The sequence below is a fragment of the Patella vulgata genome, chromosome 2 (assembly GCF_932274485.2).
Source record: "Patella vulgata chromosome 2, xgPatVulg1.2, whole genome shotgun sequence".
NCBI lineage: Eukaryota > Metazoa > Mollusca > Gastropoda > Patellidae > Patella > Patella vulgata.
Genome location: NC_065880.2, coordinates 84,265,179 through 84,284,721, shown reverse-complemented (window position 1 = coordinate 84,284,721; position 19,543 = coordinate 84,265,179). Strand labels below are relative to the sequence as shown.

Genomic DNA, 19,543 nt, shown 5'->3' with positions numbered 1-19,543 from the left:
ATAGTCGAAAAGAAATAAGTGAAAGAATAGAAGACTACATTAAAAAATAGTCAAAAAGAAATATGTGAAGAATAAAAGACTAAATTAAAAAATAAAGTCAAAATTGAAATAAGTGAAAGAATAAAAGACTACATTAAAAATAGTCAAAAAGAAATAAGTGAAAGAATTAAAGAATGTTTTTCAAATATTCAGCTCATTGTTTAGTGCTTCCCCAATTATTTGTATTCAAAACTGATTTTTTTGTTAGTGCTTAAAGATAGCTAACTGCGTAACAATATCATTACGCTTTAAACAGAGCTCCAATTGGACCAAATATGTTTACATAACGTTATTACACTCAATTAACCAGTGCATAGCAGAATATTGCAGAAAAACTCATTGTGTGACAAACGAGGCTATCAAAGTGGATGCAATGTAAACAAGACTGTTTGGAGACGAACAATACTTTCACTGTTTCTAATACCTTATATCACTGTCCAAAGTTTTAGGGAAAACTTCAGATTAAACGAAGGCCTGTCATGTCGCTGTGCTCAGGATAGATTTAATTGAACGGGAAGAATAGACACATTCCCTCAAAAGCTCAGGTATCAGAAGCCAATCCAGCAATGGCCAGAGAGGGATTTCTCAGGCCATTGCTTCAGGAATATGGCTCCGACCGGGCTTATATAAGAAGGGCATATAGTGTGCTTATGAGGGAAATTTTCCCTGGACAGCGGTTCTACAGCCTACTCTTATGTTGAATTCAAACTGCCAGGGGATCTTTTATGTGCACTCCAATATGTACACAGGACCTTGTTTTTTTTCGTCCCATCCGAAAGCGTGCATTTAGAAATAAATTTAAACGACCATAACGGCTTCTACGCTATGAACCGTGTGTCAGTAATGCACATTTATATAACCGATAAATGTCTGGGAAATTTACCGCTAACAGAAAATCGCCGATAAATAATCGTTGGTGTGGTCCCAAACTTATAGCTATGTTATCTACAGACACGTGAGCAGTAGCGTCCAATCAGAGTTTGTGACATCGTGACCTCCACGGAAACCTTGACATTGAATGATCCTTGAACTTTGCAACTCGATTATCACAAGTAGACATTTTAGCTTGAAAGCGCGAGACTTGGTATTCGAGACAATCGAGGAATCTGATAGGCTCACAAGCTGGGCTTGTACCCAATCAAAATTAGTGCCGAAATATGCAGGATATTACGTGAAGGCCTTGATAAGATGTACGTAGTTAAAGCGAGATAAAGCCTTCTATTGAAGGCAGTTAATCAGTTTGATATTTCAACATAATGTCCGTCCATTTTTTACCATTCCATCCAATATTGATGTTATCACCATAGGCTTGATCAGTGTGTCCAGATACCATTTCAGATACACTCCGTATTCTTCCCATAAAATGTGTATTAACAGCGATGGTGAAAGGATGACACTCCGCTAATTGAACTACTGGAGAACCACTCGACCCTGGACATGTTTTACAAGAATATTGTATGCAATCTAAGTAACAGTCATCAACAATTTCAACACCAGAGGATAATTCTTTCCCAACAGTTATCATCTTAGGACCACCATGTGGATGACCAATAACAAGAAGATAACGCTGATCACAGATCGGTGGAGCATTGACCATGTCAGTATACCGTTGAAGATCTTTAGGAATGGGATCAAACATTGTCCAAAATCTAAAATTTCGGTAAAATAAATGATATCGATCCAAATCATTCCCTTTCAGGTATCGCAATGGCTGGGATTCTTCAAAATTCCATTTCTCAAAAAATAGACCAGTCCCTTCACTACAGCTTCCATCGGAGAAGAGTACCTTACAGCCTCTTGCCTGTTCCTGAGTTAGCGGTTCTGCAAGTTTTAGATAATGATTCCCTTCTATTGAAACCACTTCTCCTTTAATTGTCCTGCATTTGCCATTTTCTTTTATTTGGATCACAGGGTGTCGAAACTCTGTGTTCTCCGCTGGAAGAGTTTGAATCTTCTCTGGAACAGGTTGGAATTTTACAACGTAGCTTACAAACTTACTGATGGTTCCATCTTCAAACTGAACGTGTGTAGATAAATCGTCTGATTGCTTCGGCTCCTCTTTTAAAAGTAATCCGATCCGACACTTTTCTTTCAAAAAGGGTAAAGAAGACAGATGACAGAGTACCTGATATCTGCTAGTTGTTACACATGGAACCGGCTGGTACAGATAGCGATCCATGATATCCATATCTTGAATAAATTGGGGAACAGGCTGGAACGTAAATCTTGCAGCATCTGTGTTTTTAGTTAAAATGAGATGCTTACCCCTACTTTCGATTACTTCTGATCGATCTCTTGAATTGTAGTTAAATTCAATAACACAGTTTTTAAGGTCAGTTTCATTTCTAATCACGTGGCTATTTGTCCTTATGATGTAACGTCCTTGTAACTTATATACATGACCCGTACCATACAATTTCACTTTGTTCCCTGTTTCATCTCTAACAACCAGTCGCACAACTCTTGTACCAAACTTTCTAATATTTTGTACAATATGATCTAGTCGGGCATCCACGGGCAGGTGTTCCAAACCGAATTCATTAAAAGGGATAAAACCAACATGCCCGGGATTTTTATCACAAGGGGAACTTTCAAAGTCGTCTTTGTGTTTAAAAATGTTAGCTTTGACCGCCACTTCTACCTTGAAACCTTTCGACTGCAACTGTTGATATACGGCATCTTTCTGGTCAGCCATACCGAGATGTACCTGAAAAGATAAGACTGTAGATATAGATTATTGTTCATTTTGCTACCCCATGGTGGCCCAGAAAATAGGGTTCGGTTCTGGTGACGGCACGTCGAATTATCCAATAACACGAGTTATCCCCCTTCAGGCGAGTGAGCGTGAAACTCCGATTTGGACACAAAGCAGCAAGGCTTCTTAAATTCAACTAAATTGTTATTTTGTGTTTCCAAAGTCAACATTTTGTAGTTATTGGTTGTTATTTTGGTGTAATTGGGCAGTTATTGGGTGATATTGGGTAATTCGACACGCCCTTCCCGTGATAGCCGAAAAAGTTCCTCGGAAATTACCAGAATGGTTTCCCCTTGTTAGTGGTGCAGAATGGAGGGCCTGCTACGGAAAAGTGTGTCAGTAAAGTTTCCCTCATAGCACCCTGCAAGATGTATGTCAGTCTTCTATTCTTGGATAACTACTTTGTTTTTGCGTGGGGGTCAGGAAGGAGGGGGCGTGGGGCAGATAGAAGGCGGTCCGATACCTAAAATGTCGGGAAATGTGAAAATGTAGATATAAATGGTGACCATCTTATAGATTAGTAAGACATTAATTCCTAGCAATGTACACTTCTAAATAAGTGTATAGATTTCGATTCTGGGTGGTGATTAGGTGTATAAGGAGCTTTTCCGAGATACGTGAGGGTGGAGTGGCTCCAATGTCAAAATTGGATACAAATGTGAGAATTTTGATGATCATTCGTAGCACTTTACATTTCTAAATAAGTATATTATATAATGCTCTTAGATAAGTGTATTGTTTTGCGTGGCCGACGATTAGGAGGGGAGGTTGGCCGAATGGTTAGACGTGCTGCCATTGAGTCAACTGGCGTGGTTTGGATTCCCCGGTTGTACGTGACAAGGAATAGAGTCGCCTGTCCAACCTCGTGGGTTTTCTCCGGGTCCTCCAGTTTCCTCCCACTGCTAAAGACCCCTACACGCAAGCGAAATATTGAAATAAAATTGAACCATGTGGTTAGCCCCGAAATGACCTAGTTTGTGTCGAGTGGACGTTAAAGCAATCTCTCTCTCTCTCTCTCTCTCTCTCACAAACATTAGCTTAAAGCACTGGGTAACTGTTTTGCTTTGGGGGGAATGCGGGTGGAGGTATTGAGGGTCCAAAATGTGTTTTTGGGAATAAACACCACGTGGTGTTCGAAACTGGTCTTTACAAAATGATATTCTGCGATCTTCCCCAACCCAAGTATTTAGGGAAAGCTCACCCAAACACCTAATCACGCCCAGAATCGAAATCTACGCAAAAAACTGGTCTCATAAATTCTCCCCTCGGGTGGCGATACTAGCCCTTGAGCCACCGGGACTACGTATGCGACAAAATGCGACGTCGACTTTTTAAGACGACTCGCCCTTCAAATTAAATAGAACACCATATCAAATAGTCGGCATTTCCTTTGTATTCTATACAAAATACTTTTCTACGCGTTAAATTATATTAAGTTATTAAAACGACAGTATGACCCCCTAAAGTAAAAAGATACTATTATATATACGCACACCCATACAAAGAACTCAATATGGTTTAAAGGGACTATCCCGATTTGAACAGAGTCTCAAAAATAAAATTCTGAGTTCGTATGAAATTTAAGCGCCAAAATATAGAGGAATGGTGCATTTACCTTGTCTCAAAAGTTCAGCTCAAAATATTGAGTTGTTTTGACGTGAACGTCAAAAATGCTTATCCGGACACGTAACCCTTTTAAGATTTCTGGTCAATTTTTTCATTAAGTGGCCTGATAATCTATCGCCATTCCTTTAGAAGTCTATACAGTGAATGACCCATGTGCAATACTGGATAACGAAAGGTAAAATTCACCTACACATAGATTTTATAAAATAAAAGTCTGGTTTTATCCAGACACCGCATAATACAGCTTGGGACACCGGTCTCCATTTCCAGATGAAGACTGACAGGTGTAAGTTGTTCAAAAACATTTCACAAATATTGAATTAGTTGCTCGGCCCTTAGGTACGGGAATTTAAGGGGTTTTAATACAAAATTAAGCAGTTTTATTCTCTAACATATTATCGGGATTTAAAGTCCGAAGTAACAAGCATTAGCAGGCAAAACAATTAGGTTTGAGAAACGTTACAAGAGTATTTGTATTCCTGTATTTACCATTGCAACGTTTTATTCAATAGCATAAGCTTTGTATCAATTCATACAAAATGTACTAACCTTACCACGGTCAGGTATGCATTATGAATGTTATATTTTAAAAGGCGTGTAGCTCGAACTCAATATTATCCACTACACACACGACTTATTGGTCAATTCCAATATGAAACCCTGACATCGCTAATATTTGGGACCTAGAAATTGACACAAGTGGGTCGCTACGCATATAATAATGTAATATGAATGTATATAAACTGATTTACATTCAATCGTTTCTGTTTCTACTGTAATTTCTAATCGGTTATGTTCGGCGAAATACGCCAGAAGTCTCAATAGAAAGGCGATCTCTGGTGTCTGGTTATTCCAGTCTACACCGATAGTATTTATTACGAATCGTCAACAGATAAGAATATGGTGTCACCGTCTGACATGACGGATGAAATATACCTAGCCTCGTTCTTTGAGTCCCTTATTACAAATTACGCTGAAACGCATTATGGTACACGATTTGTGTACCAATGGTAAAATGTTTATTTTGTCTTAAATATTGGATATCATAAGCCCACCTGTTCCCAGTAAGATCACAAAACCAATGTTGATTTAAATTGACAAATAATTCGCGTTTTCATCGTCGAAGATTTTGGATGATATTATAGCTACTTTAAGACACAGTAACCCATTTTAAAACCAGTAAACGCCCGATGTGTACTCTATACTCACAAGTGCAATTTGTAAAGTTGGGCCTATGTCGACCTTGTAACTGAAAGCAACTGACGTTTCCGCAACTGAAAATGGTCGATCTGAGCGCCTCTTACAACTCAAAGCAACTCGTTGCAGTCAGTTGCACGCATGTTCAACTTTCTGCAACTTGCTGCAACTAGTTGCAGTCGACACGTCATAAGAAAAACGTGTCATGTGACTTTATAAATAAGCAAATGGAAGCGAACCAAGCCACCCACTTTTCAAATGTTGATGGTGTCGACAATAATATATTAATAGAATAGGGTGCGTCTTCTAAGTTATTCGCCATTTTGTTGATCACGTGATGAATAAATTAACAGTCACGTATTAAGTGCAATCACTATCAGTTCCGAGTCGACATAAAGCGCTCAAAATTCAGTTGCTGATATGATCGACATTAGCACACCTGCCACTGACTCCAACTAGTTGCAACATAAGCCCCGCTGAATGGCGTGCACGTAACCCTTATGAAAAAGTCCTATAGAAAGAGTACAGGTTTCTATAGAAGTTTGTGGGATTCTATAGAATGCTATAGAATGCAGCAGGAAAACGAATTCATTCTGTATTTTTTTTTACATGACTATAGATTCAAAAACATGTACTATAGTTTTGTGTAGGATTGGTAGATGAATATTTTCCAAGTGTAATTTCCTATAGAATTCTATATAATACTGTAAGAAACTATTGGAAAAAAATAAACCTACAGATTCATTGATGCTGCTATAGTTTTCTATAGAACTAACTTGTATCCTCGAGTCAGTTGAGTAATCCTTCAGTTTTCTATAGACTTTGTGCTAAAAACTATAGTTTGCTATAGAACTAACTTGTATTCTCATGTCAGCTGTGATTCCTATAGATTTGGTGGTAAAAACTATATTTTTTTTTTATAAAACTAACTTATTGTCTCAAGTCAGTAGTATATTTCTATAGTTGTCTATGACATTCTGTTGAAAACTAAGAATTTATATGTATACTGTACTTAAACCATTTTAACAAATAGCCTACTATAGTTTCCTACATATTATTGTAGAAACAATGTTCTATACTACAGATTTCATAAATTGGCGATGTCTTTTATTCATACTATAGTTTACAATAGAATTTAGTAATGCACTTGTGTGAATTATGTATACTTTTCCAACATAATTTTCCTGGATGCATACCTGTCAACAAACTATAATTAACAGCCAATGTAATCTCTTGAAATCTGTTTGGCCATTGGCTGAATTCAAAAATTCAGTGTATAACAACTTAACAGTGCTAGGACTATCTAGGAAAAAGTGCTAAATTTTGGATGTTTGGGTTTGGTCCGGTTCACTGATTTTAATTGCTTGGTATGCTGATCTAAACAACATGTCCGTCTTGAGTAGTATTGCCCTAATATAAATTACATAAGCGTTGACAACTATTAACCTGCCAGTGGGAGTATCAAATAACTTAACATTTTAATTTCTAAAATAAAAATCTCATTTCATATAAAGTCTTTGATATCAGTTGTTTAGTCTTCCAAAAAGCAAGTTTTATCATGCTGAGCTATTTTTGTACGCCCATATTTTCAAGTGGACGTGTATTGAGTCGCCCCTGTCAGCCCACAATTTATTTGTGGACACGCGGTTCCTTTTGATATTGGCATTTTATCCAATATTAAAAGCTGTTCTAACATATCACCATTCCACCCTTATGATGGTTGAGTTCGAATTTCATGAAAATCGGATTGAAACTGCCCGCCCCTCGTTCGCAAATAGTATAAAAGTATATAATACCAAGGTTGTGGACACTGTAGAAGTCACAATTTTTTTATCCGATTTTGATCAAACTTAAAATATATGTCTATATTCCACGGATTTTTGTTTCTTTCCATATTCGCACATATCGGTCCGTAACCTCCTAGATTATGGACCCCGGGTGTACCAAAAATTACAGTTTATACCCGATTTTAAAAACCGTTTAAATATACACCGTTACACCCTGGGTTTGAATTTTGTGATAATCGGATCGAAGGCTGTGGTCCCTCTAACGATTTGTATCCGGTTTTGAAAAAAACTTAATATTATATGTTTATGTATCAAAGATCTCGGTTTGATGTTCGCGTATATCGGGCCTAACTTCTTGCCTTGTGGCCCCTATTGTACGAGAAATTGTAAGAATAATACTACGAGTTCTTGATGTGGAAATTTACACGGAAATATTTATTTATGGCTAGGGATATGATATCATATCTTTCTTATCTAAATTATATCCTGGTTATATATATACTATTCAAAAAAAGTAGGGGATATTTGATTTTTAAGTGTTATTAAAGTCACCTAATGAAACTGACGAAGAAACAAATGACAAAATGAAATGAAGTTCACATTCATCGATTTATTCCAAATGATCGTTAGACTAAGTAAGGCACAGACTGACCATTATAAGGGTAAAATGATACCCGGGGTCAAACAGCAAAGTTACCACAGCATCACAACCAAGTCAGTAACGGGTAAATCCTCCTCTGTTTGCCAAACAAGCATTGATCCGACGTGGCATACTCCTAACGAGACGTCTATGGTCATTTTGGTCCAGATTGTCCCATTCCTGTTGCAACGCAGCAGCAAGTTCTTGGACATTGGCAGGACGTTGTTGACGTTGACGTAACCTCTGTCCAAGCATGTCCCAGACATGCTCGATGGGGGAGAGGTCGGGACTCAGTGCTGGCCAAGGTAATGTGGTGATGTTCTGTTGTTGGAGGTAACCTGTAACGATCCTGGCCCTGTGACATCTTGCGTTGTCATCCTGGAAGATGAAACGGCGGCCATGACGTCGTGAGAACGGCACAACATGGACTGCCAAGATGTTGTCCCGGTAGTACTGGCCTGTAACACGCCCTGCAACAACATGTAAAGCCGTTCTTCCAGCAACAGTGATGCCTCCCCACACCATAACAGAACCACCCCCAAATCGAGCATGTCTGATGACGTTAACGTCTTGGAAGCGCTCGTTTCGACGACGCCACACCCTCCTACGTCTGTCCAAAAAATCAACAGTGAACCTTAACTCATCTGAAAACATCACATTGCTCCAGCGTCGATTATCCCAGTGTTGACGATCCCTACACCAACGACGTCTTGCCTGAATGTGATGATCTCTCAAACAAGGGATCACGCGAGGACGTCGGGCGCGAAGGTGACCCCTATGCAGTCGATTCCGAATCGTCTGGCCACTCACTCTCACACCAGTGTCTGTTTGAAGACGAGCGCTGATCTGATTTGCTGTGATGACACGATTTCTCAAGGCCAAGGTACGGATAAATCGATCCTGGGCTTGAGTTGTCGCCCTTGGTCGACCTGAGCGTGGTCTGTCCTGTACAGATTGTGTATCACGGTATCTGGACCATAGCCTGCTTATGACAGATTGAGAAACATTCATCGTCCGCGCCACAACCGCCTGTGTTGTGCCGATCTGTAGCATGCCAAGGGCACGTAACCTTTCATTTTGGGTAAGCCGACGCATATCAAAATTTGTTTTCTGGTCACTAAAACAATTAAACTGATGTTTCCACCCTGGAATTCAATGCCACAATGACTGTAACATTCAAAGTCAGAGTCGTGCAAATCTTGGGTTGGACCCCCATGATGATCCCAAGCATCACCTGCATTCCATGCGGTAGCTATTGGTGCGTTTGGGCGTCACATGTAACTGGAAATGTTTCTTCTGTTAGGTTCTATAGTGACTTTTTTCGTAGTCATTTGCATATTTTAGTATTATGCCCCCAAAATCAAATATCCCCTACTTTTTTTGAATAGTATATTATATCCTGGTTATATATATATATATATATATATATATATATATATATATATATATATATATATAAGCAGGATCTAATTTAGATAAGAAAGATATGATATCATATCCCTAGCCATAAATAAATATTTCCGTGTAAATTTCCACATCAAGAACTCTGTGGTGACAGAAATGAAATGAAATGAAATGGAGTTTTAACGTCCTACTGTTCTGCTGTTCTGCTCCTAACCTGGGCTAATGAAGACGGGCATACGCCATACAGTGTGCTATAAGGGAAATTTTGCACGGACAGCGGCACTACGGCCTACTCTTATATCGAATTCCAACTGCCAAGGGATCTTTTACGTGCACGCCAATGTGTACACGGGACCTCGGTTTTTCGTCCCATCCGAACGACTAGACAGCTTTCCTTGTCAGCCCCTCCGTCCTGCATCACTGACGAGGGAGAACCACGCCGGAAAATCTGGATGAACTTTCTCGGCCAATGCAGGGATCGAACACCCGACCTCCAGGCTAGCGAGCTAGCGTCTTACCCACTTAGCCACGTGATCCCACTGTGGTGACAGAGAATATAAGTAATACATTATTAAAGGTGTACTGTTTTGTTGACATTGACAATAAATTCGCGTTAACAAAATAGTTTATAAAGTCTAGTATTGATGGCGATATTAGCGACCTTTGATTTTGGCTCAGAAGTTGATGTAGTCTCTACTTTCAAGGTCACTTTTCGACTTTCGTGTTTTGAAGGGGCGAAAACTAGAAATTATAAATGGTAGTTATAGGCTTCCATAAGATTGTAAGACAAAATAAACATTTTACCATCGGTTCACGAATGCCTTTAAGTGCCATTTATAACAAGGGACTAGAAGGACGGGGCTAGATATATTCCACAAGTAACTCAAACGGTTACGTCATATTCCTATCTGGAGAGCATGCGCAATAAATACTAAATCAGTTTATGTACATTCATATTACATTATTATTTGTGTTGCGAACCATTTGTGTCAATTTCTAGGTCCTAAATATTAGCGATTTAGCTCTTTTAAATAACAAATACATGTAGATTGTTTTGGGGTGACCTTTTCCCTGTATGTAAATAATCAGTAAATGTTCATATTTTTGCACCAAAATAGATAATTTTGGATCAAATTTTCTTTTACTGATAATTGATAAGTTCGTAAATAGTATTGTACGATGGATCAATAGGCCATTAATATTTCGATACTGGCCCCTTTCTATAGAAATCAATATATAATTGGCAAGAGTTATACAATCGTAATGTGCTCAACAACCCTTGTTTTACTTATGAATATTTATCTCCCCAAGAAAAAGTTCCAAAATCATTTAATTGGTTAACATCAAATTGGTCAATATCAAAGTATATGAGTAAAATAATGTAAGATATTTTATACCCTGGCTTAGACAAGCTGCTGTAGATATTACATCAAATTAATAAGCTTATTATTACATTATGTAATATTTGAATCAATTTTTTTTAATTTTATTAAATTGTTATTAAATTTGTTTATTTCTGTGTTTAATTTGATTAGTTTTTCTTATTCTCTTATTCAAATTTCATAGAATCTGATTCCAAACCCTTTGAGAGGTTGATGACAGGATTCTCTTCAACAAATCTTTGAGGTCACATTCCCAAACTTGAAGAAATCTGGCTGATTTCTAGTTGGTCTTAAGACTGTTAATATGTTAGTATTAACAAGAAACTGAAGAGAATGGTGGTGTTTTTTCACAGATTCTATTAAAGATAGAAAGATAAGTATACTTTATTACTTTCTTAACAATAATATTAAATTACTTTAATAAGATAAGATTTATGTGATTTTGTTATTTATTTAACTTTATTACCTATTCTTTTCCCTATATTTCAGTTTTACCAAGAAAAGAACTTTTCATGGTTCCGGTTGGTGAATCATCAACAGAATTCAGATTAATCCATGAGAGAAAAAAATAAGCTTATCAATTTAGAAGAATCCATGAGAGAAAAATAAGCTTATGAATTTAGAATAAATCATGGGCCAACTATATTTATTCCCAAAATAGGATTTAATAAAAAAAAAAGTCTATAGAATTCTATAGTACCCATTCCTACAGAAAACTATAGTGACCCAATTTCCAAACTACAGAATACCACAGTATTCATTCCTATACATAACTGTAGAATTTACTACAGAAAGTGCAATAAAAAAACCTATATAATACTACAGTATTTTCCTATAGAAATTTTGCCATAAATCTGTAGGAAAAACTATAGGATGTGCGCTACAGAAACTGTAGAATATTTGGGGCCGTTATTTCCTACAGGCCCCCAAAATTCTGTAGAATACTATAGAATTTTATCCTATAGAAAATGGGACACGCCCCCAAAAAACTCTATAGATTTTCTATAGAATTCTACACTGGTATTATGTAGGAAAAGATCCTTTGGCAGTTGGAATTCGGTATAGGAGTAGGATTGTTGAGTCTTTGTCCGAGCAAAATTCCCCTTACAGCCCACTATATTTCGTAAGTTCGTCTTCATTAGCCCAGTCGGGACAGAACAGTAGGACGTTAAACCCCATTTTATTCCAGTGTTATATCTACATACATGTATACATAATATTCAATTTGTCTCGTATTGATCAGCTTTGGAAGTCCGTTAACGACCCACTGATAGAAATATAAAGAGTGTAGAACACTCCATGACTAGGGTGATACACCATAAATAAATATCTCCAAATATCTCGACAATTACACCACAATATTTATATATACACCAAGCCTTAAACCAGTTTCGCACATTTATAGTCTCTAAATAAACGGTCATGTTGTACTATAACCATCCATAAATAATACACTGAAAGATTGTTACGAGTGTCGGCCATAACATCCGGATACATGTGGACTCAGACTATTAATTATTTGCCCATTGACTTCAATGTTAAATAGCTGTAACATCACAGGCTGTAGCTTTTTGCTCAACATTCCGTTGGTTCCAATCTTTATAGGCACAATGGGGACCACATTTGGCAATCTCCTCATCATAAACTTGTAGGGGGTTGACCGTTTAGATTTTTTGCTACGGGGATTTGAAGTTGACTGGGGTGAAAATCTCACTTTCGATACAATGATTGCTCGGCAGAAAGACATTTTACACCCCCTATCCCTCCGCTGTAATATCATCAGTATTACCCAAAACTGCTATAAAATTGCAAATTTGATCCCTTTTCTCCTATTCTAGACCAAAAAGTCAACCCAAAAATGCAGGAAGAGGGGAGAAAAAAATTAAGGGAAAAATTGTCTATTTATAACTCGCACTACATCATGAAATAAGGGGAAATAATTACTAGTCTTAGTCCATGTAAGTAAAAAATAAGTTACGTGCCCTTGTTTTGAAATTAGTCTCGCTTAACCAGTCTACCGACCATTCTACGTCTGACTGACAGGCCGGGATAAACAAGACTACTTTTTTTTTCACGAAATATACTATTCAAAAAAAGTAGGGGATATTTGATTTTTAAGTGTTATTAAAGTCACCTAATGAAACTGACGAAGAAACAAATGACAAAATGAAATGAAGTTCACATTCATCGATTTATTCCAAATGATCGTTAGACTAAGTAAGGCACAGACTGACCATTATAAGGGTAAAATGATACCCGGGGTCAAACAGCAAAGTTACCACAGCATCACAACCAAGTCAGTAACGGGTAAATCCTCCTCTGTTTGCCAAACAAGCATTGATCCGACGTGGCATACTCCTAATGAGACATCTAAGGTCATTTTGGTCCAGATTGTCCCATTCCTGTTGCAACGCAGCAGCAAGTTCTTGGACATTGGCAGGACGTTGTTGACGTTGACGTAACCTCTGTCCAAGCATGTCCCAGACATGCTCGATGGGGGAGAGGTCGGGACTCAGTGCTGGCCAAGGTAATGTGGTGATGTTCTGTTGTTGGAGGTAACCTGTAATGATCCTGGCCCTGTGACATCTTGCGTTGTCATCCTGGAAGATGAAACGGCGGCCATGACGTCGTGCGAACGGCACAACATGGACTGCCAAGATGTTGTCCCGGTAGTACTGGCCTGTAACACGCCCTGCAACAACATGTAAAGCCGTTCTTCCAGCAACAGTGATGCCTCCCCACACCATAACAGAACCACCCCCATATCGATCATGTCTGATGACGTTAACGTCTTGGAAGCGCTCGTTTCGACGACGCCACACCCTCCTACGTCTGTCCAAAAAATCAACAGTGAACCTTGACTCATCTGAAAACATCACATTGCTCCAGCGTCGATTATCCCAGTGTTGACGATCCCTACACCAACGACGTCTTGCCTGAATGTGATGATCTCTCAAACAAGGGATCACGCGAGGGCGTCGGGCGCGAAGGTGACCCCTATGCAGTCGATTCCGAATCGTCTGGCCACTCACTCTCACACCAGTGTCTGTTTGGAGACGAGCGCTGATCTGATTTGCTGTGATGACACGATTTCTCAAGGCCAAGGTACGGATAAATCGATCCTGGGCTTGAGTTGTCGCCCTTGGTCGACCTGAGCGTGGTATGTCCTGTACAGATTGTGTATCACGGTATCTGGACCATAGCCTGCTTATGACAGACTGAGAAACATTCATCGTCCGTGCCACAACCGCCTGTGTTGTGCCGATCTGTAGCATGCCAAGGGCACGTAACCTTTCATTTTGGGTAAGCCGACGCATATCAAAATTTGTTTTCTGGTCACTAAAACAATTAAACTGATGTTTCCACCCTGGAATTCAATGCCACAATGACTGTAACATTCAAAGTCAGAGTCGTGCAAATCTTGGGTTGGACCCCCATGATGATCCCAAGCATCACCTGCATTCCATGCGGTAGCTATTGGTGCGTTTGGGCGTCACATGTAACTGGAAATGTTTCTTCTGTTAGGTTCTATAGTGACTTTTTTCGTAGTCATTTGCATATTTTAGTATTATGCCCCCAAAATCAAATATCCCCTACTTTTTTTGAATAGTATATAACAGAAAGCTGGAACAAGAAATTGAATTTAGAAACACGCACGTTAGGCAACTCAACAATTGTTTTAAGAACCTTGTAAAAGTAAAATGAAACTACCAATGACGTATACTGCTAGTATCATGATCTTATTTGTACTAAACCAAAAGATGCCGCTCCTAAAGGTTAAGTTGATGATAAAGCAATTTAAAAAAAACAAACCCATCGTAATTTCTAAACCAAAAAGCTAAATATTACTGCTATTCAGAATCGTCAACAATAGATTTTTTACGGTTGTAATAGTTGATAGATGTGTAGAGAATTGCACGTGCGATGGGTATTTATAGTCCCATAGACTCTACCGCTGAGTATTATATCATACCGCGTAGTTAGCGAGAAATCACTTCGAGACAAGCCACTGAAGCGTGCACGTTCGCTGTGTCGAGTCCAACTTTCTGTACGGAAAATTCTGGGTGCACGGGTCACCCTACCATGGCGCTTGGCTGTCTTCATCAATCTGTTTCAGAAAGTCTTCTAATAACTCTGTAAAAGACGACCGCTTTTAGCATGTGACGTCACATAACGCGGAGACAATCATTGGTTCAGTGGTCCATTAAAGGGACAATAACACTCTTGCTGGCTTGGCAGCCCCAGAAAATAAAAAAATAGCCTTATTCTAAGTACTAGATGTGTTAGTGTCCTACCTGTTGTGTAAATTATCCATTAAATCCTATTTTACTTGTCCAAAGGTTCAAATATATTTTTAAATCCAAGTCACATCTGAAAAGCTTTACGTCAGGCTTTTCAAATCATTTAGTTGAATTTTTCCAATTTTTTAAATTAGGTGTGTTAAGATGAAATTTGTATCATCAATTAATTTGAATATTGTAAAATAGTACAATTTGTTGACCAGAATAAAGATTGGGACATATTATTAAGTTACAACAAGAGTGGTATTGAGCCTTTAAGCTACACCAATGTCATCCCTATCAGTGATTGTATACAAAGGCCTAGCGAATATTCACGGCTGATCATTGGCCCTGTTGATTTAGAAAAGTATTACCTCATATATATAACTTTGTGATTAAACACCATTTCACTTAACTACCTTTTAGATTCCAATAGACTACCAATAAACTAAAATATCCAATGACTTACGGTTTTTATTTCTTGTTTTTAAAAAGTTGTCTAACAACGTCGCAGTCTGCCTTTCTTCAATTTCGTACTTGCGACATATTCCTGATGTAACATCGCCCCAAATTTTGTGTCAGTTTAGACTCCGCCCACTATTTTATTTATAGTAAAAAAAAAAGATATGTTACGGAAGGCTATTGCGGTCATTTTATATACTCGACTTCTCGTCGCGGGAAGGTCATACTCCTCGCGGGGAATGCTCACTAGTCCGCGGGTTCATTAATTAGTCGATCGATATTTGTTATTGTTGTTAGGATTGGGTTAGGGTTCATTAATCCACCGATATCTATTATTAGGGTTAGGGTTAGGTTATTGATACCCATATTTATAGTATTTCTTGTAGCGGCGGACTAGTGCACCCGCTCACTAGTGAACCCATCTCCTCCTCGCAGTGTTTCGTTTGATGAGACCTAATCCCACTTAAAGAAATATCCCGATTTGAACAGATCATCCATGTACTTCGAAACTCTTGAAGACGAGGCCAAGAAGTCTCAGATGGGATTTTAAACCCTGACGGCCATCACCTGTCAGGTCTGTTGCCTCCCTCGTGGTCCTCAGTTGATCTTTTTCTGTTTTCTTGCACATTTAACCGCCCAGTCAATGCGGCCATTATTCGGCTGAACCAAAACTAATATTTCAGTATTTAAATGGATGACAATCTGATTAAGATACAGATCTATATTTCGTTTCGTTTTTTTTATACTTGCGATGATCTACACTACATGAAGATCTGACCGGTTGTAGTAGGTCACGTCACAGGTCGTACAACGGCTTTTGACCCTATGACGTCACACAATTGAATAACCAATCATCGTTGTGGTTTCTAGTTCTGAGCACCGTACGCCAAGAACTCGCTGTAACAGACCGTTTCATTTACTAATCCTAAAACGCGGGTTATATAACAACACTTTTAGATCCTAGTGTAATGTAATAAAGACAAGCAAAACGAAATTTTAAACTATAAAAAACGAAACGAATCAGGAACTGAGCTGTGTTTTAATCAGAATGAATGGATGATATATAAACAACGGCCAACGGCCCAAACATGCCCTTTAAAAATCAAGTGGTTGAGTTATTTTTATAATTGGTTTATTTACAACACAACTTATTTATACGGATAAAAATTACAAGTTTTTTTATCTGTAATTTTATGTACATTTCTTTCGTTATTTAAAGAAAAAAAAAGGTTTTAACCAAAAAATCAATAACGCTTTAAATTGAATGCACTACTGCCAATGAACAAATGAATGAGCTTTCACATTCTAATGGCTCTGCTCCAACTGAGCTTAAAGTTGCTAAGTCTCTAACTCAATATCATCCATTTTTTGTCAATTCCAATCAACATTGATGTTGTGATCTTACCAGGAAAAGGTAGGCTTCTGATATCCAATATTTAAGATAAAATAAACTTTTTACCATTGGTACACGAATCGTGTACCATAGTGCGTTTCAGCGTCATTTGTAACAAGTGACCAGAAAGAACGAGGCTAGACATATTCCACAACTCATGTCAAACGGTGACGCCATGAGAGCATGTGCAATAGACTGTAATAACCAGACGCTAGAAATAGCGATTCGGTTGAGACTCATGCCGTATTTCGCTGGACATAACTGATTTGAAATTAGAGTCAAAACGGAAACAATTTAATGTAAATCAGTTTATATACAATCAGATTACATTATAATATGCGTTGCAACCCCTTTGGGTCAATTTCTAGGTCTCAAATATTACCGATTTAGCTCCTTTAAGAAGCCGGGCATACAGTGCGCTAGTAGTAGATTTGATTTTGGTAGGGCCTACATTGTGATTACATATGAACCGACATGACAGATCTATCAATCACGGTAGACACCATTTTATCTTGTGACATTATTATATTGTGCTTTTAATGTCTATTTGTTTGGCAATAGTAATACAGTCACATGTAACTCCTATTGATGTATGCGTATGCCTATTATTCGAATACAAGTATAAAAAACAGCAAACAAAAAAAAAAAAAACGTTTGCTGTCGAATAATCGAACAACACAAATATATTTGTCAGAGCACTTGCTGTATAAATAGCCTATATACCAGTCCATATTCAATCCATAGACCTAAATGTTTTGTGTTGATATACCAATAGCCATCAATCTTTGTGAATGTCAATTCATATATTTCAAATATCATTGTTATTGTCTGTTAATAGTGAAACTATTACTATCGCCTATTATATTTACAAATTATGTCCAATTATAAACACATTATTGACGAAATCTTAATAGTAAAATTGTGATCTATTATTGCACAGTTGTGATTCAGTGTTTACTCATTATCATACCCTTTTTTGTGAAGTTACTATGACTCTTTTATGAACTACTTGGCGACTAGGATTTGACTCAGTCGTATCACTAGCCGAGTAGCCTTGACGAATGCAATGCGGTAATGCCCTAGGCCTATAGTATTCTGTATTAATTCGTTCTAATACCAGCTTAAGATTTCCATATAAATCACTAACGGGATAATAATGATTTCCTAGTTCCTTTGAACCTCCAAGAGAGTGAGATTTACATCACTACCATGCCAACGATCCAGATAGGCTCGTTTTCTCACAAGGAGGGACCCCATTATCATATGGGCCTTAACTCTTGCTTGATCAAAGTGTTGTTATAGTGTTGTTTTATAGTACTGATAACGAAATAAATGGACTCAAAATAAATACTACGATAATGAGCGTCAATGGATTCTGGTTGGTAAGGCTCTTCTGTACCAGACTTGAAGCGGAGAGGAGCACATCGATTTTGGGACAACTGTGGCTCAGATTTTGCCAAATGTCTGGCTTTCGTTTTCACACCATCAAAACAATACAAACATCTCCTCAGTTCTCATGGCCTGTATTACCGAATTGGCACATCATTGACCTTCTAAGACTGACAGCTTTGTTTTCTGCAGTGGTTTGTAAAGATTTTCGGTCTGTTTAATGCCAGGTTCCTACTGCTGTGCGATGCGTTACGATTGAATTGTCCCTATTTATAGAACGGAGGGCCTGACAAGGACAGCTGTCTAGTCGTTCGGATGGGATGAAAAATCGAGGTCCCGTGTACATATTAGCGTGCACGTAAAAGATCCCATGGCAGTTGGAATTCGATATAAGAGTAGGCCGTAGCGCCGCTGCCCGGGCAAAATTTCCCTCATAGCACACTGTATGGCGTATGCCCGTCTTCATTAGCCCAGTTTAGGAGCAGACCAGTAGGACGTTAAACTCCATTTCATTTCATTTCATTGTCCCTATTTATTGAATCCAAGATATGCTACGTGCAGATGCGTTCGTATACGTTTCGATACGGTCATCGATAGCTATGACTGACTTCAATATATGATAACACCTGGTAGGATCAACTCGACGATTAAAATCGTAGCAAGAATCGGGATAGTGGGAACCTTGCATTAATAAATACGCTTCAAGATTAGGTCAGTCTGATTAAAATACAGATCTATATTTCGTTTCGTTTTTTTTTTTATACTTTCTCGATGGCCTACACTACTTGAAGATCTGACCCGGTGTAGCGATAGGTCGCGTCAGATGTAATACGAGCGGCTTTTGACCATATGACGTCAGACATTTGATTAACCAATCAGTATTGATGTTACTATATATAGTGGATTACCCACAGTTCCGTGCAAGGCACGCCTAAGGTTCGTCGTAACAGACTGTTTCATTGGCTAATCCCTCACACGATTCAGAACATGTCAATGATAACAACTCTTCCAGATTCTAGTGTAGTAAAGACAAGTAAAATGAAATTTTGAACTATAAAAACGAAACGAAATTGGATCTGTGTTTTAATCAGATTGAGATTAAGTGCAAAAAAGAAGCTGAATTACTCCATCCACGCCTTTTTTCGTACCTATTATTCGTCCTCTCATTTCTAAATGAAGTTTCCCCTCT

The 19,543-nt window shown here is 38.2% G+C and overlaps 1 protein-coding gene across 3 annotated transcripts; it reads right to left on the bottom strand.

Annotated features, from left to right (window-relative positions):
* Positions 1-2: 2 nt before the first annotated feature.
* Positions 3-15,686, bottom strand: LOC126812108 (uncharacterized). Of its 3 annotated transcripts, none has more exons than XM_050538355.2 (2): positions 15,580-15,686; positions 3-2,746 (listed from the first exon to the last, which is right to left on the bottom strand). In XM_050538355.2, the coding sequence occupies exon 2, from the start codon at positions 2,732-2,734 to the stop codon at positions 1,271-1,273; it is 1,464 nt and encodes a 487-aa protein (XP_050394312.1). In that variant the 5' UTR covers positions 2,735-2,746; positions 15,580-15,686; the 3' UTR covers positions 3-1,270. The 3 variants fall into 3 exon arrangements, with proteins under 3 accessions (XP_050394312.1, XP_050394314.1, XP_050394313.1); XM_050538357.2 differs by lacking the exon at positions 15,580-15,686 and adding an exon at positions 12,036-12,565; XM_050538356.2 differs by lacking the exon at positions 15,580-15,686 and adding an exon at positions 5,630-5,786.
* Between the last annotated feature and the right edge of the window lie 3,857 nt (positions 15,687-19,543).

Coding starts and splice junctions, on each gene's coding strand:
- LOC126812108 (XM_050538355.2), bottom strand. CDS start 2,734: ATGGCTGACCAGAAAGATGCCGTATATCAACAGTTGCAGTCGAAAGGT.